General features: G+C 44.4%; 1 protein-coding gene across 1 annotated transcript in view; it reads left to right on the forward strand.

Annotated features, from left to right (window-relative positions):
* Positions 1-6,694: 6,694 nt before the first annotated feature.
* Positions 6,695-24,033, forward strand: part of LOC146813216 (killer cell lectin-like receptor subfamily G member 2) — a 61,527-nt gene continuing 44,188 nt past the window's right edge. Inside the window, exons 1-2 of the mRNA XM_085620093.1 lie at positions 6,695-7,341; positions 9,477-9,536. Of these exons, the coding sequence (XP_085476219.1) occupies positions 7,032-7,341; positions 9,477-9,536 (370 nt within the window). The 5' untranslated portion in view covers positions 6,695-7,031. The remainder of the gene's footprint in view (positions 7,342-9,476; positions 9,537-24,033) is intronic.

Here is a 24,033-nt window from a genome sequence, read left to right on the forward strand (position 1 = left end):
ACGCGGCCCGCACTGCAGGGACACCCTCCGGTTCTGTGCCACTCTGAACCCACATGGTTCTCTCTGAAAAAGAACTCTCAGGCCCAACTATGCTACCCCACTGGTACTACCTAGTTGTCCACGGCCAGGACCAGGCCCTAGGCCATCCAGATACCACTGGTCCTTGCCAAACCACAGAGTGGGTGGCAGAAACCCCTGGCATCCAATAGCCATTCTCCACTCTCCCTCTCAGTGTAGTTCCAAACTACCACTGACACTTCAACCTAGGGTCTGCACCCTCAAGCTGACCAGAGATCATGGGCAAAGCGTCTCCTCACCCTACCTCCACTTCTGGGGTTCTGCACCCTCCCAGGGGAAGCACCCACCAGAACACAACTCTCCCACCAGTTCAGCACCTCTCTCCATGAACTGGTCTACCACCTGGGATCCACATTCACCGGATGCACCGGGGTCAGAGGCGTTGACTCCCTCCCTCTGCACCCCCTTCCAGAGTTCTGCACCCTCCCACTGCAGAGCAGGGTCCCTTCACTTAAGATGAACCCCGCCTGCTCTCAGGGTAGTACTACGACACTAAGCCAGGGACCCTAAAGTTCCCAGCTAGGCCTGCACCACCCCTTCTGGGAAACAAAGGGTCCCTATCCTTTAAGATGGACCCCACCTGTGTTCACAGGGGTACCCCTAGAAGGCAAACCGGTCAGGACACTGATTACAGCCGCCCTGCTGTCCAGGTTAGGAAACACCTGCTCCTGGCTCACCAACCCAGGGACGCTACCCTTTGGTCAGATGCCCGGCGAACCAGGACTTCACGGGGAGCACGCATGCCCCCCGAGGGTGACACATAACTAATGTGTTGTGTGACAGTCTGCTTGGCGCAGATCTCACGACCTCCTGTCCATCTGACAGTGCGTGCAGATTCCCCAGGACAGAAGTGGCATCACCATGGCCAATCATTGGCGACTCAGCCCTTCTGGCTGGCCCCTGACCCACTGGGGACTCTTTCTCCCTCTCACCCCTCACTCTGGACTTCTGCACCCTCCCAACTGGAGCGGTACTGCCAGACACCAGAACTGCTGGAGCTCTGCTTACAGATGCTCCACGTTCTACAGACACTAGGAGATCCTCCTCAAATGGTCTATCAGTACAGCCTAGGCTCCCAACCTGGTGTTCCCCTCGAGAACCATCCAGGTTTTGAGACGGGGTTTCGGGCACCTTGAGACATGCAGTCCCACACTCACTCCTTCTCCTCTGAGACAGGACGTGAGTGCCTACACCCCTCCTACTACACCGGGACCTAGCTGGGCTACTCTGAACCTCTTCCACCACTCTGGGCTGGAAGACACCTCAGCCACTCCTTTTGGAATCACTCCCCAATGCCTCTGCAGGGCCTCTAGCACACAGCCAGAGGTCCACCTCCCATTCAAGCTCCTTATTTCAGAGAACTCACACCCAATCGTCCAGTGCAACACACCACTCATCCACACACACCCCACCCAGATCGGTGAGACAGTTCCTTACTGCCCCTGAATCTCAACCTGCACCCCTCTTACTGAGCACCAGGTACCATACTCTGGGAACGGGACGGGGACTTCATGCACTGGACTCACTTCTGCTGCCACCACTGGATCCCACCCTTACTGGTGAATCCAGACAACTCACATTGCACTTAGGGGATAATCTACCCTCCCGAGCTAGTTACTCCATGCCAATTAAGTCCCCACTGTAGGCCAACCCAAGAACCAGCAGACAGCACAGGGGCAGTCACTCCTTCAGCATCAGGCCAACCCAAGAACCAGCAGCATGGTCCAAGGGCAGTCCCTCCTTCAGCTTCAGGCCAACCCAATAGCAGTCTGCACAAGGGCAGTCACTCCTCCAGATTCTCTGGTTTCTGTCCTTGGCAGGACAGCCAACTCATAGTGCACAAGAAACACATTTCCAAAGAAATGACACTTGAAACAAACTTAGACACAATAATCCCTTTCCATGTGACTATCTAAAATGCAGAGTTTTGTAATGCAGCCAGTTGTTGCTGTGGTACTGCGCAAACGCAAGTCCTATCCTCACCTCTGACAACCAATGTTAGAAATGGGATCTCTGGTTGGCTAAGGCTTGCGCCAATGCCAGGCAGAAACCACCACTCTAGTCAGGGCAAGGAGGTTACACGCCCAAGATAACCCCTGGTCACCCCCTTGGTAGCTTGGCACGAGCAGTCAGGCTTATCCCGGAGACCATGTGTAAATAATTTGCACACGCACACAGCAGCAACATCCCAGACACACTACAAAAGGAACTCCACACAAGGTTACATCAAAAATAGCCTTTGTATTCTCATAACACAGTAGAATAGTAATCACATAATATACATGGTGCCACCTGGCACTAGGTGATATTTACAAGGGATTATTTAGACCTGACAGGGCCCACTGGACCACTGTCAGAACCATCACAGAGTGAACTTAGTAAAAGTAAAACATACCATAAACGTACAACCAGTAACCATTGATAATCACTGTACTTAGCATCAACCTGTAACATAAACTACATTATGCACAGTATGACATTAGGCACAAATTACATTCTGTGCCAACCCCACCAGCATAAACACATTATGCAATCATCTCATAAGTCTAAACGCATTAGACCCTAACCTCCTGAGCATACTCACATTAGGGGCATAAGTCTCACAGCCGAACATAATCTCACTAGCATAAACCATAATATGCAAAACAACCTCATAATCATAAAAAAACACATTTAGAGCTATCAAACAGGGTGCATAAATCATACTACATGAATCACATTTCCTAGCACCACATAAACACTGACCCCCTGGCCAACTGGCCCTCTCAAAGGGGGACTCAAACGTCCTGCCTGTGTCCAGAAAGTCAGGGCTGCTGCCTATGCAGTGAAATCCAGAGTGCGCCACTGCACAAGCCTAAACGTAGCAGCTGCCCACTACTTGCTGGGCAGCTGGTAAAACTCACTGGCACCTCTGTGCCTCTGGTCCCACTCAGGGACTCTCTTTCATTTGTGCCCCTCACGTTGCAGCTGTCCGCGCTGGTGCGGCGCAGCTGTGGCAGCTTAATGCGAGCATGGGCACATCTGTGCCCTCGGGGTCCCCACTGGAACTCAGTAGCAGACACGCGATGCGGGCAAAAACGTGGCAGCTGCCCACTGTCGGGGGGGGGCAGCTGGGGCGGGAGCAAGAGCGCCGACAATGCCCTCCGATCTGGGAGCCCCCACTGGGCTCTCTGGATTTAATACTCCCCCCTTCATTGAAGCAGCCCGCCCTCTGGTGGGTCCGCTCGCAAAATGGCACTACTGACGTGCCTAACATGGAGCCCCTCTCACCTGGGCTTGGCTTATGTGGCAGGACTCCTCCGGAGAGACTGGAGCAGTGTCTTCACCCGGGGGGCTCTCTCTCCACCTGAGAGCCCTGCTTCGAGTCGCGCCGGCCCTCTTACACCCGCGGGGCTTCCCTCTCTGATGCGGGGACCGACCTCACTGCTCTTCATCCGGGCCCCCTCATGGGACCCGGGACTTCTGTTTTCCGGCGGCTGCCACCGCGGGCCTCTCCCTCGCTCATGGGAGCCCCGCATCACTACCGGCACCGGATTCTTCTCTCGCAAGGCTTCCCTTCCGTCTCGGAAGTCCCGCCCACGAAACCACAGCCTTGCCTGCCTTCCGGGTCGCACTGGGCAGCGGCCCGGAAGATATTCTAGTAGTGGCTCAGGCCGCGGCGGTGATTACTCACCTGCAACGTGGGGTGGGCACCCACTATTTAAATAAAGGTATAAGCGGGGTGGGCACCCGCAAAGCTCCATAAGAATGCGGGGTGGGCACCCGCCATTTTCCATGCATATAAAGCGGGGTGGCCTCCCACAAAAGGCAGGTCGGAGAATCCCTACGCTGGGGATTCCCACTAGAAGCAAAGACAGCAGCTGAGCGCCGCGGAGCCCACGCGCTCTTCTTGGGGGAAGAAAAAGGTCTTCCAGGTCCTTATGGCATCAGGGGCATGGCGGGGCCCAGGAAGGCCAGCACACAGGGCCCTCCAGCAGGGAGGCAAGCCCCCATGGTGGTTCCTCCTGGGCCCCAGCAGCAGCGAGCCTCCATGATCACAGGAAAAAGAAGTGAACATTTTCATGGGGTTACAGCCCCTATATTTATATTACAAAATCCCTTTGTGTCACAGCATAGGGCTTGGGCATACCAGTCAGAACTGATTTAGGGGGGGATTTGGAGCACTTTGTTTTGCCCAGCTGCTCTCCCCTTTGTCAGGTGGGGGCTCAGTGATCAGACACGCCACAGGGGGCGGAGCCAGCATTGTACTAGGGAAGCACCATCCTATCCAGAGTCAGGGGATTTCTCCTCCCACCACTCTCAGCCCAGGTGACCCATTCAGCCTAGCGCTGACTCATCCTACCCCTCCTGGAGCCGCCAACACCTCTCAGCTCCTGTCACTCACAAGCCAGACATGCAGTTCACATCAGACAGGCAGACACATAGCACACAGAAATGCCAACTTCTAAAAGTGGCATTTCTCCACCAGTCACCATAAATCTGCGCACACCATTGCGCAGAATTTATCCTCACGAGTTCATACACACTAAATTCGACCCTGCACTCCTCTCATACCAGGAATTACCATGGAGACACATATCCCCCATGCATTCCTATGGGAGGGCAGGTCAATCTCACCACACACACTCAGAGAGTGCACGCACTTTGCACTGGGCCACAGTGCTATAGTGCCCAGAGGCCTAAATCCACTACCACCATATTAGGCAAAAACTTCAGGGGTGAACCTGCCAAAAAGTCCAACACAGTTTGATACTGGGAACTCCTGGAGTAATGACGAAATATTTACAATTTTGGAATGATGGACAAAAAAACTTTGAGGAAGTTCATTTAGCCCTGAAGAAGACTCATTGTTTTTAGTGATAAAATGTGTTGTCTGTCTTTACCGTTGTATTACGAGAACGAAATAAAGAATAATGTCTCAGCTGTGGGTATCTGACTCTTGGATTTCTGGTTCTACTTATCAGAAATTCCCGAGCATTGGCTTTATTGATCTGTAGTCACATTGATGTTGTATTTTGGGGTGCCCTTCTCATTTGTTTGTGAATTATGTTATTAACTTATGGTTTTTGAGCGGGTAACCCAGGGAGTGCCCCCCCCCAACCACATTGAGGGCAGAGACACAGATCACAATCGTTAAAGCCGGAAGCGTTACAAACCCTGGTCCCCCCCACTTGGATGGAGACAACAGCCTGCCTCACTCCATCCCAAATACCACTTTAAGACCATTAAAAGGCATCACACACACTGCAGCATGTGTCATCAAGAGTCTGAAAATTGTCCACCGCATCATGACTAAGGCTGTTGGAAAATGTTCTATGGGTTCTGTGAAGAGTTTCATCTTCAGTTTGTTTCTGGATTGAAGAAGAGAAGGCTCAGTTCTGATGTCAATGTAGATCCCATTCCAGATCCTATGTGCGTAGACTGGGAAGGTGTGTCTCCTACTTTTTTCCTTCCTACATGTCCTTGCTCCCACTTTCTATGTCTTCCAGTGTTGCTTTGCCCGTAAAGTATGGCTAATTTTTCAGACATGTGTGCAGAGGTGCTAATTTTGAAAGGCCTTGGAATTAATATAGCTGGTCTAGAAAAACAGGTGGGTGTGGAAGAATGTCCATTGAAGTCATTATACTCGGACTTTGAGGGCGCAAAGGATGTTTTGGGGTGAGAGGGTGACCCATACAAAAAGAACAGTTGATGGACAGAATGCTGGACAATGTCAAACATTCACCCCAGTTCAGAGATCTGGGCTTAAGTCCATAGAGACCTTCAGTCAGCTCCATAGCTTCCTCATAAACTCTTACCTAGCTCTCACCCACACTCAATCACTATAGGACCTCTGACAGCTTGAGTGACCCTAAGAGGCCTTTACCCAGCCTCTGGACACTTATTAGCCGATCCAGAGAAACACCAAACTTACCCTCAGTCATATGTCAGCCCTCAAGCAGCTCAGTTGGCCCTAACGCTCCCTCAAACTGCCCTAAAATGTCATTGGCTGGGACCCAGGCACAGAAAGCTAGACATGCTACCCTCTCTTGGTCTTCATGGTCCCTATAAGCCCTTTTCACACCTTCAGCCCATCATGAGAGGACATTAACTGACTCACACTATCCCTCGGTCAGTCCTCACAGACCCAAGCCTCACTCGGACTCTGTCTGCTACCTTTCATCTAGCATGAAAATTTTGCATTTAAAATCCTAATTTTAAGTTGTAATATTGACATATTTGAGATAGCCAACGATGTTCCTCTGCTTAAGTTATATAGGTAAAATAAATATAGAATTAATGCTTGTCGATTTACGTCATTTGTTTGTGTCATTTCGTACATTTGCTTCAATATCGTTCTTGTCTACTTGCACTGTGACTACATTTCTTTAAAAGTCATCACAAATATACTTTCAGTGAATAAAGTAACAACAGCAGGACTTAAGGGTTCCTATTTTAATATAAATGAACAAGCAATGAAATTGAATAGCTGTAGCTTTAAATGATGCGCCTGCACGCCGCGCCTGCTACAGAAGACACGAAAACAACACGGATACATATCGCGCGCCAAATGACTCACTTTTAAAAATTCGTGGCGGGAATTTTGAAATTTCCAAGGCAAGAACCGCGCTCTGATGCTGAAAGGCGGAAGCGACCGTGAGAGCGGCAGCTTCTAACCCGCAGCCCCGTACACCCCTCCCTGGACAGCGAGCAGATGCGAGATCGGAGGACCCCCGCGGTCTGGCCGGCACCTGGCACTGAGGGAGGGGCCCCCGGAAGTACTCATTGGCAGAGTTTGCCCCGGCCCGTAAAACCGACATCTTGCTGTCGCTTATCAATACATCTGTCCCCTTTACGAGGCCTCTCACGGTTTGCCCAGGATCACATCATTGCAACTAGCCTGACTCTTTTAAGTTCAGTGATTTCATTTTATTTATACCTCAGTTTTTGTCTTCTTCAATTCGGAGAGGAGCATGGTGGGTGAGTGTGCGCCGATGACACCCCTGAAAGGGGGCCCGGGCTATGATGATTCCGGCATCGCCTTTTCTCCTGGTCAGACCCCGTCGGGCCAGACTCCCTCTTCGCCCGAACAGGTCCGGACGCACCGCAACGGCGTGTCCCCTACCCGGAAGAGGCTGGAATTTGATGAGCACGATGCCCTCTTAAACAACGGGGTCAGCACAGAGGAGCGGGAGCGGAACTCCGAGGAGACAGATGTGCGCCAAGCCGGACCCATCGGGGACAAGTGGGCATGGACGAAAGATGGACGGGTGCTCATTACAGGTGAGCAACGGGGGCAGCTGGGCCGATACACGCCCCCGAGATACAATGTATCGAGCCTGGGACACCATGTAGCCTCCCTTCCACACACATAAGACGCCCCCTGATGCTGTAAGCAGAGTGGGGTAACCTCAAGGTGGGACTCGCACAGAAGATAGGCCGAGGCCCCAAAACAAGAGTGGCCCCGTTAGGGAATCCTATAGCTCGACACCCGGGCAGTTTTGCATTTTTAAGGGCTTGCGCTGTGGGCACTTTCCAACTGAATTCAGTGTTCTGGCTGCAGGCAATGTTTGTGGTACGATTATGAAACCGCCAGCTAACAAAATCCTGCAGGGCCCCAAAGCATGTCCTCAGACAACAGTAATACCCGTGCACTGCCGTGCCACACGACCCGTGTGGCACTGCCAGCCCGACCGACCCTGGGTAGCCGTGTCCGTCACCATCATTTCATCCTGCTGCCTGTTGCTGAAAGCACATTTTACGTCTCCTATCAATCTTATCATTTCTGTGCAATGTGTGTGTGATGTAAAGTGCTGCGACGCCTTACATTGGTATGAGTGGCGCTATACAACGAAATGAATCTGAGAGACAGTGGTTATGGAGACTTGAAGGGCACTGTTAAAGGGAGCGAGTGAGGGAATCCGTGGCATAGGTGGTCACTGGGGGGGCGCCAACAGACGGGTGTTGCACAGGGCGCCACCAGTGCTAAAGCCGGCCCTGGTTGAAAGCACGTTCCACGTCTCCTGTCAATCTTATCCTTTCTGTTGGGAGGCCTTTGCTGCCTTGTCTTGTCGCCTGCCAGCTGAGCCTCGCTTCCCACACTGTTGGCTGGTGGTTGAGCGCGGTCTCAGCTCGCACATGACATCCCGTTGGGGTGTGCGCGCGGACACGAGATGCGCGGTAGACCAATGGATCTGCTGGTAGAAGGTGGGACATATCCCCACTGACAGGCTTGCATACATTGCTTCTTGCTGGTGTGTGTTGTTGTGTACGATGGGCCCGATTCACAGAACTAACTTAAGACAAAATCCTAAACTTACTACCATTTTGGTATTCACAGAAGGCACTTACTCATCAATGAGTAAGTGCCTTCTGTGAATACTAAAATGAGTAAATGGTAGTAAGTTTAAGATTTTGTCTTAAGTTAGTTCTGTGAGTTGGGCCCTGAGTGTACCTCCTTTGTCCAGAGTTAGTTTTGGAAGCCCCCGTTGGTGAAAGTGCACCTGCGCAATATGTGATCCATCTACCAATCGGGGTTTTCAGAGCGTGTCTACTCACCTGTGAGGGTCTCAAGGCGCTGGGATGGGCATACACATGCTTTTAGAGAGCTGAGGGAGGGGCTGGCTGCTTCGGTCATTCAGATGGCCTTGAGGCAGAAGGTATACTTAGCATGACTAAAAAGAAAATGTATTTTTCTAGAGGACCATAAATCTGTTACCCATGCTACTGCAGGGCACCAAATGCCTGCAGCAATTATTTTATTTCAGTGTGCTGTGGAAAGTAAATAAGGCCTTGGCAAGCCTTTTGCCTTTAAACTCTGATGACTCCCTTTTTTAATTCTGTTCAGAGCTTCCTGAATGAAACATATTTGATAAGTAAACCAACAATTTTTAAGTACTGAAAATCTTGAAATAAATGTACAGCTTTTAGGCACCTTTATAATGTTTGTTTTTTCTTCAGTATTTTGAAACTTTTTTCAGTTTTATTTTTAAAATGATGGTAAACAGACACCATTGGGAAGGACAATAGCTTGGGACTCCCATGATAGACGCAAAACGTATTCACTGTGGCAATGCTAGTTGTATGTGTACATTGCCTAAAACTCAAACGTGTATCTCATAATTGTGCCAAGTTAATGCATACACTGCAAATACCACAGGTCAGAAATAGAGGTATTGTGTACACACTGTTTCCCAGGTGTGCTGTCTGCAGTTCATGCTCTGACGTGGATATGTTTTGACTTACCTGTATGAGCTTTCATAACCTCAAATGCATAAAACGGGTGCACATCCAGTGCAACTGTTAATAACAAAGCCCGTGGTGTCTATTTAATGATTTGTTAAAATATTGCCGGAATGGGCAATATGTTTTTTTCCTAAACTGTACAGTCACCAAACATTCTTTGTTTTTATTTACAGCGCTGATCACACTTTCTGTGTTGTTGGTGGTTTGCTTTGCCGTAATAGGGTATCTTGCAGGTAAGCTTTTCAAGCTCAATCCCATAATAATCCATTGATGGCTACTGCATAGAAGAATGGTTTTCAGACTTTTTTAATTCAGTGCCCTACCCCCTCCTCACATAGAAAAAAGTTATCAGGGATCCCAGATTAACAAACTAATTGTCACAATTATTCCATAAAATTGACCATTCTGAACAAATTTATCAAGTCAAACATTGTGGTTATGTGCAGCTATCCCTTTTGGACGTGCAGTTACACCATGGCCAACATTCTAAAAGTTAAAAAGTATCCACCGTGTGATCCTTTATCAGAAATATAGGGGAAGAAGCCTGAGGGATATTTAGAGCCACCCCCCTCCCCCTCCACTTTGACATCAACTTTCAGCCAGGACATGGCTGACCAAATCCATTATTTATAGCCCATTGGAGAGCACCCAACTTTTACCGTATCTTATTTCACTAAAATACACCACTGTTTTCAACATGTTTATCACTGTTCTCTAGGAGCATTTTAAATGATCCACTTGCCGAAGACCTGGTGTACCCCGTCCCAAAACCATCCGGCCTCTCTAAGAGAGCTTCCCCCACAGTTTAAAGACCTCTGGATTAGAGTATGTCCATGTGCTTTTGGCTTCACTCGTATGAGTCTCTTCTTGGTGACCTCTCAACTCCACCTCTACCCTTCTCTCAGAATCATTTCTTCGGGGATACCTTTAGCTGGCTCACAATATAATTATAATCTATTTAAAGGCAGAACTGTTTTGAACATGCACAATTTTATGTAGTTCCTTTGTATTGCTAGTTTTAGGTCTAAACACCAGCAGGAAATGATCATCGACATACCCCATTCTTTAACTTTAGATCCACACACTAATGCGTTAATAAAGTATCTGTTCTCTGGTGAACTACTTTGTATTTATAACTACAGTTCATATAATTACACTAGATGTGGCATATGATGAAAGCCAGCCTGTAAGGAAGTATGAGAACTACACAGACATTAAAAACGGATACAAATAGATGTATATGGCACCAATCTATCCCTCAACCCTTGAAGATTTTAAATACTATTGACAAAACATTGAAGTATAAAAAGGCTTGCATTGAGGCTTGTTGCTCTAATTCTGATAAAAGTTTTTTGGGATGTAGATACTGACAATTGCAAAACACAGCAGTTCTGTATTTTGTTTCTTGAACTGTATTGCTAAACTTACTGTTTAATTTCTATAGTAAGGGTAAATATGGCTAGACTTGATCCATATTCTGCTTGGTGTGATGCATGAAAATACTACAAATTGTCCCCTAATTTCTTCTTTTATATTTGCAATTAAAGTCCTGTTTGTACTGTATTTATTTTGCCTGTAGCCTCCTCACTGGCACATTTACATATTTACAAAACCAAATTCACATCCATCTGAGAGTGAAAGTAATATCGGAATTTATCTGAACCACATTTGCCATTGGCTAAGAAAAAGATTCCTAAGTTCTCCAGGGGCCTTTCTTGATTGCATAAACATACTGTGGTGGCAATACCCCTTTGCTCCATACCCCTATGTCCAAATTCCATCACTTACACATTTGAATTGAACATATTATTTCATTGAGGAACAACTGGACATTTGTAGCGGGAAGGAAAAGTACAGAGGGGGGAATGCATATATCGTCCCCCCATGCAATAATTAATAGAAATAACAACTTCCAAGATTCCGGTGCAATTCTCATACGTTACAATTACTGCCCCATCCCCATTCACAAGAAATTTGGACCCTGTACCAAATCAAGACATGACTGTTAGCACTAAAGATCAATCAACAATTAAACAGCATGTCACTAATGGTGTCCATGCCTTCCATATTTTCTCATGTTTGTTTAGGCAATTCATAGTTCGTTGATTGCGAGCTCTAATATTCTACATCTGTCCCTTCTTCCTTTTAGCACTCTCTAGGCCTTCACCACCCTCGAATCCAATTCTGTGTTCTGTTAATTCTGACATTTATTATATCAATCTAAAGGAAGTCTTTTTCACATGTGGTCGTTCTCAAGTCTTCGAGTATGTTTAAGAGTGCTATTTGCGGGTTTGGAGTTTCAAGGTGAGGTGTTGCTCCAATCCTCTGAAAGGGTTCAAGCAGTCACCTCCCAATACCTTTGAATGACTTTGCAATTCCAGACCATATGTTGGATGTCTCGTTCCCAAACTCGACTTCTAAAACCGAGGAGAATATATCCCACTTCATACACCACAGTCTTGTCCTAGGGTAATAAATGTGATGCAAGTATTTCAAGCGTACAAGTCTATAGTGTGCTATGAAAACCTCCCTCCTATAATCTTCTATGTGACTCTTAGCTTGGAGAATGTGTTGGGTGTATAAAGGGCTAATGGTTTCCAGGCCCACAAAACACCTTTTTCTTGGAAGCCAGGAGGCCTGGACGAAGGGCTATTTTATTGTGTGATGATTGTATTGCTGAGCTTATGTGTGGGTCGTTTTTGGTTTGTGATTGAGTTATCAAGGCTACTTTAGTTACCTGTATTACAGGGTATACAGCTGACTCAATCGGCAAATTCCATTTAGAGTGAAGAGTATGCTGAGCATCTACCAATGGAAGCTGCCTTTTAAAGTCCTCAATCTATCCCCATAGCTTCTTTCCTCTTGTATCCTTTCTTCATGGGTCTTTGTTATTTATTTCAATGTCAATTTCCTTTATTCAGTTTAAAGAATCAAAGCCATGAAAGATCCATAAAACATTTAAAACAGCAATCTTAGGTTAACATTCAATTACTCTAATTCATGCCCGATAGTAAAGATTAAGAAAGCAAATTAATACATGTTGCAATCAATAATTTCCTCAGTTTATGTGAGATAGATGCAAAATGGCCTTTTTAACCTCCTCCAAACCAACAGACAGCGAGACCTGCTGGGATTGAAGACTCGATAGAAGGAGCCACAAAACCCATATTATATTTCCCTTCAAAGTGGTATGTCCACATCTCTGAGGAATATGAGAAATGACTGAACCCTTTCTCTGAGTTATTACAAAATGGGTGGTTGACTACTTCCCAAAACTTGCCACACTTTTTTTTTTTCTGTGGAAGCTAAAACAAATTCCTCCCATGCCTCATTCTCAACCTCTTGTATTTTTTTCTCCTTATTCCTGCTAGAATCTCTGCTTTATAATACATTCTTCATACTGTTTCTACACTCTTTGGTTGCTCTGCATGGCCTTGAAAAGAATTCTGGGTATCCTAGAGCAACTTTTGTGAAAGCGTCTGTGGGCAATAAGAGGTCCAACATGATTAGGAAAGAAAAACTGAACCACTATCATGATCGATGTAAAAGCCCTGAGGACTGCCAATACATTTGTGGTCACTCTTTCCCTCTCCCTCCCCCCCCCCCCTGCCCCCACTTCTGTCTTTCCTCCAGCAAAGTTCTAGTTCCAGGGCACAGATCTCTCTCAATTGAGAGAGAGAGCGAGGTCTCCGGTACTACTGTCTACCACCTTAGTCTTCTCCCTTTATTGATAGATGTTATTCCTGGGACAATAAACTTACAAACCGTTCTTACCCATGAGATGCCCACTCATCTTCAGAGAGATAGGTTATGATCACTAAAACTCATAGTATGCACCATAATCTTATCTACGTTGTTAAACAGTTTACGTGATACTATGATGAAGTTGGCCACTGTCATACAACCCTACCCATCATAGTTGGGGAAGGATCTTAAAATTCTGTAAATCAAGAGCCTAAAAAGAACAGATCCTCTTAAATTCACAGATACAATCATTTAAGAGCTCTGCCCAAACCTGAATGTTCAAAATGGAATTTGTTGTCATGAATGTACAAAAACAGGGGGTCAAAGATGTTACAAGGTCCCTGACCTGAATAGAGGTGAAAGTTTCCCATCAATATTGTCTAGCAATGAGACATGCCTCTAACCCTCTGATTCCCAAAGTACATGCATAATGCAGCCAAATGCTCTGAGGAATTAGAGCCAGAAATAGCATTATAAAAATTGACCATTAACCGTTCCTGCTGCCTGCAATTTAGGAGACCCAGTTTGAAGATCATGAGACTTGCAAGATATAGGTAGAGATATCAATATAAACAGCCTGCCTTTGGGTCTCCCCACAGATGAATCAATCACAGGAACAAAAAAAAGTTTGAAAACCTTCCACTATGAAAGAATTGCAGGTATCCCATGGTTCTTGGAAGGCAATTATGTCATACCTAGAAATACAATTTTGCCACTCGGGCTGCTTTTTTAGAACTTGCAAAATGTGAACTCAGGAAATTTAAACCAGATTTGAATATGTCAGATACAGCATTGATGATTGGGGAGAACATTCGCAGGTGAAAAAAGTGACAACCATTCTTTCTGTAGTCACTCCACATTCTCCAGCATGATCAGTGGCTCAATATTATGTGAGGTTTGGATATTCTAGGGATCAGAAATTGTGAGCTAGGAGTAGCAGCATCGTATGCCCATGGCGAGGAAAGACCAATAACAGGCAAGCAGGAGGGATAAAAGGTGCCTAAAGGTAAAGCCTTAATACACGGGGCAATATGATGCAACCCACAAATATTAGCCAAAAGGCGGACAGCAACCCTCGCCTGGTTAAAGTTGACAACTGCACAGTCCCCTTTCTATCATTATGCGAAAAGCCAATTTAGGGAATTCTTACCATTAGATTGACTGACCAAAACGTCAACCCCCACGTGTATTAAACCAATGAGTGCCTTTGTTATTTATATGTGTATAGTTTTCTGACACCCACTCCTGTAGGTGTTGAACATTCCCTAGTATGACAATAAAGGGGGTTGTCTCAGTGGGAGGGGAGCCGATTTAAAGCTGTACCAAGCATTTGGCCCCTCCTTTCTCCTTGCCATCTACACTCAATCCAAGGTTCATCAATATGGGCTTGCGCTGGTAAAGAAACACGAAGGGGGCGTATCTGAAGTTCGTGGGAGTAGTGGGTGGCAAGCCATGGCCTACTGAGGCTCTAGAAGTTTAGCAAAAGGGTGGGCTGCAGAAAAAGGATAATTGAGAACAGGCTCCCATGAGCCAGAAATATGAGATGCGGAATTTTCCTTACATGTTCTCTCAATGCCCCTCCTCTCCAGACTTGAGTTGTTAACCAAATCACTAGGGGTACATAATCTGAGATTTTGACAATCAGACCCCACCAAAGGGAGGTTAGCAACCACTTTCTTGATAGCTGTCATCCTAAAAAACATTCATGAAGACATGGCTTAATCATTGCGTTAATTCTAACCAGCAAATTGTCCATAAATACTCCCTGACTAGGACCAAAGTTATTGCTGCTGCCTGTTTGGGATCCCTGCGGAGATCTTAATCTGTTCAGTAGAGCCCTTCAGGTCACTGACCCCACCAATTTGACTTAATGATTGGTCCTTCTGTTTCCTTTTGATTGCAAGCGGGCCTCTATTGGGGGAGGGGAGGAAACGGGGCTCATATTACTATTGCACAAGTGACCTTCTTTGAACCCGCATTAGCAACAATAGGGGTAGGAGGTACTCTAAAGATATTAGGGCTTGCGCCAGGGCCATCCAAAGAGATTGGTGGGAAAATTGCAATCTCTACTGATGGCACTACAACAGCATGCAAACCAAGTTCCTCCTCAACTGACGATATCTCCCCAGTAATTGCCCCACCTCGGATACCAGAAAACTCCGAATTGATTTTTCATTTGAGGCAGTCTAGCAAGAAGACCCTGGTGAGAGGCTGCATACTGGGGGCAATGAGCGGGTGGCTTAAGTTTCCCCATCTTTGCATCACTTGTACAATTGTCACAAGTCTAGTCCGGGGCAGGTGAAAAATGAGAGGGTTGGCCAGTCTGGTCTCCTATTGGCACAGAAAGGCCTGCCTTGGCCTGGTCTTTGCTTGGGCAGAGCCCAGCAGCGTCCTGCACTGTGGGATCTGTAGGTGTGTTAAATATGTCTTGGAGTCACCACCTCTCCTCTCTCCAAGGACTCTGGACGAGGTAGTCCCAGACCAAGAGTCACACCAACAACCATTGTGGCTCTATTATCTTTGAATTTCCAATGTTTTAAATCTACATTGCGTCCCTGTGCATATAATGAGGAGTCTGAGACCATCCATGTCAGGAGTGAAGTGTTTACTTTTGCAGTGCCGAGTGGAGTGCATTTAATTCTGAAATCATAGGAGTTGAATCCACTAAAGGATCCGCAGAGTATCATTGTTGTGCCTTCTGAAGACTGTGCTGATGCATCTGTATTAAAAAAGAACTGTTTTATAATCGGTGTGTTTTTATTGAAAGAGTATGTGGAATTGCCTGTTGATAATGTAGTATAGGAAATCCGGCTTTTCTGCTGGTCACCCAAGATTCTTCTGGACTCTACTTTCTCTGGACGTAGGATTATGTGTACTCGTACCCCTGCTAAAGAGAAGTAATGTGCATGTGCTTCCGCTTTAAACCTGGTTAATTTGGCTTAACCTTGATTGGCACATTAAACATTCCTAACACTAAAGGCCATATAATATGGTGTTGAAATACACCCAAATACCACTTGTGGTACTGCAGCATCTATTGTGCCAGAGACTCCAGTGGCAGTGAAAACATGGCTTTAAACCTACCCTGTGTAGTCTGATGGCAGCAATTGACCCATGCTGCATAGACCTGTCAAAATCACCCATTTGACAGGTAGGAAACACTGATTTTAAAATATGAAATAAGACACCACTATGTGCATTTTGCTGGCCACAAGGTAGGGTGCATGATTTTTAAGAGTCAAACATGTGTCCTTCCAGTGACTATGCCCAATGACTTTGTCACTGGTCGGACTGTAACTGGCACACAGAAAAAATCATAGTATAGTATATAAACTTTAATTTATCAATTTTAACATGCACCAAATTAAGAAACAGTTCAAAGATGTATTTTCACATTTATTATAAATCCAATCTTATGGCAAATTTGAATTTTTATTAAATATATTGGAAATGTAACCTTTATGAACACCCTTTACCTGCCAGAGCATTCAGAAGGCTTATTGGCATTAGCTTTTGACAACCCACAGCCTGTATGTGGCCTGAATGAGGTGTGAATGTGGTGTAAAATTCCTCCTGGTAGTTAAATAGGTTGTCTTAATTGACTGGTCAACCTGAATGGGCAGGGATCATTCCTCTGAGCTCAGCAGAATATTCAGTGCGGGGACTAAGGGCATCTTGCAGGAACAGCAGTGTCAAATCTTACCTGACAGGTCTAGCTGAAGCACATCTAAAACTTTGGAACACTTGAAAGGGAGCAAACCCGATGCCAGGACAATTCTTGTGTATCCCCTGCCTGGGTGTTATAGGACACTGTTTTTTTCCTACAACACTTCTCTCTCCTGATTTGTTGTAAATACATGGCCTGTTTCAGGCTGGAGTTTAGTGATAGATGTGGGAGGACACTAGTGGTTTCCTTATGAGACTCCAACACACACAATTTGCCACCTTGAAAATGCCCTGGTAGGTGGCTTTTTATACCTGTAAGGCACTTTGGTAAATGAAGACATTCCTGTGTTCTTAATATTGAATCGGACTCAAAGTGGAGATCCAAATGGTCTATCTTAAAGCTAATCGCATCCAGCACATATGCTTTCCACAATGGACCTATTTTTAATGACAACCAAGTGCACTGCTGTGAAAACCTTCTTTATTGGAACAGAGTGCATCTTTTGTGGCAGCACATAAATGCCATTTTTAGGCAATCTGCGTAGTCCGCACAAATGTGTAGACTATCTAAATACTTCCTGACTTGGAACATTTCTTATCAATAAATCCAGTTTATTGTCCTGTGTTTGGAAGTGTTCTGTAGTAATCATGTCTTTCTGGAGATCTTACAGGATTTGAGTGGGCTCTTCCTTTGAGCTTCTCCCCAAGAATTTGGGGAAACAAACAGAATGCCTGTAATTTAGTAAGTGTGCTGGGGAGTTCCAGTGTTCCATATTTTTCTAATCAGCGGTTGGGATGCAACCCGAGCGATCATCAATAGTTAGAGAAATTGCAAGCATTCCCCCATCACCTTTCGTGTGTTTTACCATTACAGGATGAAGTGAACAGAGAAACAAATCTATAACTGGGGATTTTAGGGTGGACATTGCAGTAATTGCAGCCATCCTAACTGCATCGGACTTGCCCTATTCGGATTCCTTTCCAACTGATCCCATCCGATGGGCTCGGTTGGAAAGGAATCTGCCTCGGTTTTCCGGATGGCTACAGACTGGCTCGGAAAGCCTGTCCGCCATCCGGAAACCTTTCAGTCTCCCCCGGCCGGCTCTTTACGGCCGAGGGAGTACGATGTCAGTTTCCCACGGCCTTTCGGTGCCAGCTTTTCTGATCTAGAAAGGCATTGGGAAACTGTCTTTGCTGGGCCCCCATGGGCGTGAGACCGCTGAATAGCGGCCTAGGGGGCACAGATGGTGGCCCCCTGTTGATCCCTGCATCCAGTAGCAGGCACCTTGGGATGCCTGCCACGGGGTGCAGGGATGAACTGCACCTCTGCATTTAACTATGCGAGCATGCATTCTGTTTGGAATGTATGCTCCCATTGTTAAGTATAGGATTGCGACTGAACAGGGTTCGGTTGCATCCTACTTGCAGGTCTTGAACCGACTACAAGAGCTCTTTCGGTTCCAGGTCCTGACCGATTTCGGACGGACTCCGACATCAGAATCGGCCCGCCAGTTGTTTCCCATAAAAATAATTGTTTTTGAGTTTAATTAGCTCTATAAAAAGTAACATGTACATAATAATAAACATACCTAGCAAAAGAGATAGAAAAGACAACACAAAGTATACATGTTTAACAACATAAACAGAAAAGCTGTTTATACTTTTGTATATTCTGAATGGAAAAAGGGAGATGTACAAAATGAAGGGAGGGAACCGGAAATATGTTATATCAATACACAATTGATGATCGGAATGCAGCATATATAAAAAAAAAGATTAAGACTACAACAAGGAAAATAAATACAAAATATATATAACAAAAAAGCAGAGATAATTACAATTTACTGAAGATTAAAGTTTTAAGAACGAGTATCCATAACATGCTGTTTAGCAAGAATATTCAAATAATTAGTTGGTCATCCAATATAAGTCTCTATTAATCTGTAGTCTACACAAAGAAGGAAATGCAACATCCAACCTATGATAATGACAAACATTGTTCCACTTGGCAGAAAGAGATATACTTGTTGAACACTTCCAATTGGAAGTGATTTGCTGAAAAGCTAATGCTAGCATAAGATCAAATAAACCTTTGTCATGGGCCCGTAACATAAGAACATCAGATAAAAAAAGCAAAGAGGTGGACATAGGACTATGCAGATTACAGACTGTTCTGCCCTGCACGTACCCTCTGTATTTAAAATTGCGGTTTATGTCACTTAGATTGGGGGAATGGCACTTTCTGAAACATTTACCTCTTTGGCATCGTACATCAGATGAGCTACAGTGCAGGGGCTGCGGGGACCTGGTGGAGTCCTTGGAGCAGTTTTATGCCTCTGCCCTGCATTGCTGGCCCAGCGCAGAATAAAACTGAGGCCAGAGTGGAACAGATTGGGAGTCCGGTCCAGCAGGCCAGCAATTATCGTGGCATTGAACCCAGAGAACACAGCTTTAAACATAAGCCTTGCAATCTTCATTCACCGTGCATATCGCAAATTCAACCAGCAAATTACAGGCCCGGCAACAATCTTGAGGATGTGCACAGGTGATTAAAACAATAAGAAATCTATGAAGCTTTATTTCAGTACAACCTGTGTTCTCTGACCCTGCTATACTATGGAATGCGATCCCGACGACTCGATACTGACTATCAACAACTGACAGCTGCTTCAGTGAACTGTTCTCATCTAGTGTCTCTCTGCAATTCACTGTCTTATTTGTAGATTTTAGCAGCAACACTTTTTCTTTTTTTACATTATTAATTGTTTTTAACGATATTATGCTACTATCTGGTTTTAAAACGCGTGGTCCTATTACACTTTGGTCATTTTAATCTCTTAGTTTTGTACACGTATGGTATGTATGTCTTGCTTTTATGATCATTGTTTTAATTAAAGAAAGTACCACTTGGTGTTATTCAACGGACTGTTGAAATTTGAGACTATATTTTCCTCCAAAAACCACCAGTAGGAGGACAGAAAAAAAGGAGATGTAATACATTTCCATTTGAATGTCCACATGACCTACAGGCCTTATTGGTACCCTTTGAAAAATTAGCAATAGAGGCAGGGGTGCGATATAGTCTATGATACAAAAAGAATAGGGTCTGGGTGGTAGAAGCAGTTCGCTAAACTTTAAATATTCTGGATCCAATTTTATTCCATAATTGGATACTCCAGTCACATCCCCCAAGTCTGCTTTCCAAGTAAATTCTATCTTAGTTTTTGCAGTGGAGGGAATTGGGCTCAAAGTATCTATAAATAAGGGAATCTTTAGGAGCAAGTGTAAGTAAAGTTAGAAGCAAAGCTGGAGGCATTGGAGTCATGGGAAAAGATGGAAAGGAACAAAGAATATCCAAAATAAGTTCCAGAAGAATTGAAAACTTGTAATAAAATGACAGAGGACAGTTAAAAGTGACCTGGCATTGAGGAAAATAATGTGTTTTTCAACCATCAAATAAGTCCTAAACCCCCAAAATTCCCTTTTGTCTCCAAGACTGCCATTAAATGGGCCTATTACTGATAGTAATAAGACAGTTCTACCAGAGTGGATAGTACAAAAAAAGAGTCGCAAGAAAAAATCTGATCTTGATAATGAGGCTTCAACGGAGAGAATGTATGATTGAATAGTGGCATAAAACTTTAATTTTGAGGAGAAAGCTAGGGCTTCTTTAGCAGTAATTGGTGACGGAAAGGAAAGCTCAACATCCAACCACAGAGGCCATAAAGATGAAGAAGGAGGAGGAAGCCACTTGGAAGCCTATTTTAAACAAAAAGCTTTATGATATAACAGAAAATCTGGACAATTTGCACAACTATCTGCCCTAAGTTTCTTGAGCTGAGAAAGAGAAAATTCTAGACTTGTTGCCGTTCCAAAGAAACTTGGAGAGAGTCAATTCGTTTAAAATATATAGATGGACTATGTATTGGGATCGTCGATAAACTTCTATTTTATTGCCTAATTTATCATCATTTTATTCGAATCAAGGCGGCCCCACCATGACAACAAAAGGGAATTACAAAGAGACAAAAGCTTATCAATTCTAATTAAACCGTCTTTCATATTGAGTTTGCCTGAATCTATAATAGAATTAGTGAACCAAATTCCCAAATATTTGATCTTAGAATTATTCCAATGAAAACCTGTGGTTGCAAGGGAATCCTTAACACAGAATTTTGTAATGGGTATAAACTCAGTTTTATCAAAATTTACTTTACATCCTGAAACAGAAAAATCTGAAATTTCATGAAGGAGGCCAGGAATGAAAGAATCTTCATTGAAAAGAAATCGAAGAACATCATTTGCATAAGCAGATTATTTCAAACTCTTATCACCATAATGAAAACCTGATATAAGAGTATTCTTGTGTATATGAGATAAAAAAGGTTCAAGAGCTAAATCAAATAAAAGTGGAGATAAAGGAATATTATTGCTAAAACCCTCACTATAATGAAAACTAATCGGAAAGACCGCCATTAACTAACACAGAAGCTCTCGTAAGTGAATAAAGATATCCGAGAAATCATCTTGGTAGCAAAACCATGCCAGGCAAGGAATGTAAATAGCATCAAGAGACACTGCAGCTAAAGGATAAGAAAGAGAAAAAGCTTTATTTAATACATTAAAGAAAAGTCTTGCTTTGTTTGAGGTCAAACAGCCGTTGATGAAACCACATTGCTCCTTACCTATTAATCTGGGTAAAATAGGCTCAAGACGCAAGACATGTAATTTGGCAGAAATATAAAAGTCAATTTTTACAAGAGATATAGGGCGATCATTTTTACAATGAACAGGGTCTTGAACATCCTTAAGGATTAGGCAAATTGTAGCACCGAGGACAGTACCTCCGGCCTTACCAGCATGGCAAAAGAGTTGACAAAGATGTAGAGGTGTGGTGCAGCGGCCAAGGCAGCTGACTCCGGAACACAGGACTCGTGGTTTGATCACCAGTGGCAGGTTAGCTCAGCATCAGGTGACTGGGCAATAGCTTGCTTAATCTTCCTTACTGCCCCCAGTGCCTTGAGACCCTTAGGGGTGATTAGTTTGTGCTTTACAAATTCCGGGTTATAATATCAGATTAGAGAAATGTAGATATAATTCCACAGTAAAGCCATCAGGACCAGGCGATTTACCTTTTCTAAGCATGTTGAGAGTGTTGGATGATTCTGAAATTGATAAATCATTTTCAAGGGATAGGGAATCAAACGAGTCAGGAGAAGGAGGAGGGGTATCATCGAGATACACCTCAATAAGAGAAGATTGAGCATGGGAATCAGGAGTATAAAGCTGTTTGTAAAGTTTCGTGAACTCCTCCGAATAACTTGATCCTTGAGTAAATGTTTCACATCAGAGGAAAGAGCAGAGGTACTAGCAGTACGTTCTTTACAAATCTTTAAATATTTTGCTAAAAGTTTCCCTACCTTGTTCCAGCCTCAATTATAATGAGCACTAGTACGCCTTAAGATAGATCAGTCACTATCCATAGTTATTTTATTGAATTCTAGTTTAGCATAAATAAGCTCTAGTAAAGAAGAATCTGAAGATGTAGTATAGAATTGATGTTCCAGTCATTTAATATTAGATGATATGGATTTATGCTTTGTAAGAACTTGTTTCTTTTTCATAGAAACCAAATCAATGAGCAAAGGATATAAAGGAGAAAACAAATCTAGTAAAAGAGAATTGTGAAATCTCTACCTATTTGACTTGGGATGCGAAGGGAGTAAATCCAAAATTCACAACCACTGGTGCATGATCAGAAATAGCAATGAGTTCAATAGTGGAGGAAATAAGATTTTCTTCTAGGGATTTATGAAGAAAAATATAGTTTAGACGAGAAAGGGAGCCATGTGGAGTAGAGTCAAATGAATGTTTATTAGCAGTAGGATTGCATAACCTCCATGCATCTACTAAACAATTTTGTGAAATTTGAGGACTGAAATTGTTTGTGGGATTTGTGGGGAATAAAACAAACTAAAAAATTGCGATCAATAAAAGGATCCATAATCTCGTTTCTAGCACCACCTTGAATAAAAAATTAATCTATTAATTGGAGACACTTGTTTGTTAGGCCAGAATAAATAATCTGGTTGAGTCGGACCATAGACATTGAACACAGTAAATGGAATATTATTAACAAGAAGTTTGACAATGATACCAACGAATCAATTTCTTGAGAAATGACAGTACTATTTAGCAGGAGCGGTTCCTAAATGAGGGCATAGGGGGTAGAGCACCACCAGTCCCAAGGGAAGGAGAAGGAGATTGAAAGACTGGTCTGAGGCTGCAACACGTATACTGTCCAGTCTGGTGGCAGTGCAGCACAGCCATGTACAAACACACCGCACATGTGAAGTGGATCACTTCAATACCGCCCAAATCACACATGTATAGTGTGTGTCTGTGAGGCAGTGGTGAGGGCAAGCAGGTACTACCTAAAGCAGCAGTTCTTCCAGGGCTTCGGTCGAATACTCAGCTCGCCAGGATCTATGACATAGCTCAGAACATCCTTCTAGGATCTAGCCTCCTCCTCTGACTTGCTGACTCTTGATACTGTCGGCCTATGAGAATAGGAGGCGGGATTTCAAGTACTGTCCTTTGTTTTTTATTTCCCTGCTTCCTTCAACCAGCTGCAGCTGGGCCTGAGAGACACCTCTGGGGAAAAAAACCATGACCTAGCTGAAAACGGTAAGTACATGTATGCCTTGCCTTGATTGTCAAGCTGACTGAGAGGCCTGGTGTGTGTCATCTGCCTTCCATGGCTGCTAAATTTACAGTCTGCTGGGATAAACGGAACATCCCTCCACTTTCAAAGTTCACCCGCCACCACTGCAATTTAGCATTTTATGACCTAAGAGAATTACTCAATTCTTCTTCATAGATGTAGGCGAAACAAAAACTAAACCAACCCAATTTTATTTGAGCTTTAAGGTGTCTTCATCTGTAAGATGAGTCTCTTGTAAAATGACTAAATAAGGGTTAGATGGAGGTAAATGCGAATAAATTCTCTGCTTTTAACAGGATTAACAAAACCCTTCATATTCCAAGATATTACTATGAATACTATAAGTAACGTGTAAATGGAAAATTATATGATCAATAATCTGATAGAGAGAAGAAGTAAAGAAAAGGGAGCAGAGGAAACAACTGGGAAGAAGAAACAAATAGAGCAGAAGAAGACAGCACATGTCAAAACTGACGGCTGAAGTATGTACCTTACAGGAACCAAAAAGGGACAGGAAGTGGTGACACATGAGACGGCACGACCAACAAGGGAGAATGCACCCCCCCAGCACGTCATAAGGAACCATTATGAAAAGG

The sequence above is a fragment of the Triturus cristatus genome, chromosome 7 (genome assembly GCF_964204655.1).
Source record: "Triturus cristatus chromosome 7, aTriCri1.1, whole genome shotgun sequence".
NCBI lineage: Eukaryota > Metazoa > Chordata > Amphibia > Caudata > Salamandridae > Triturus > Triturus cristatus.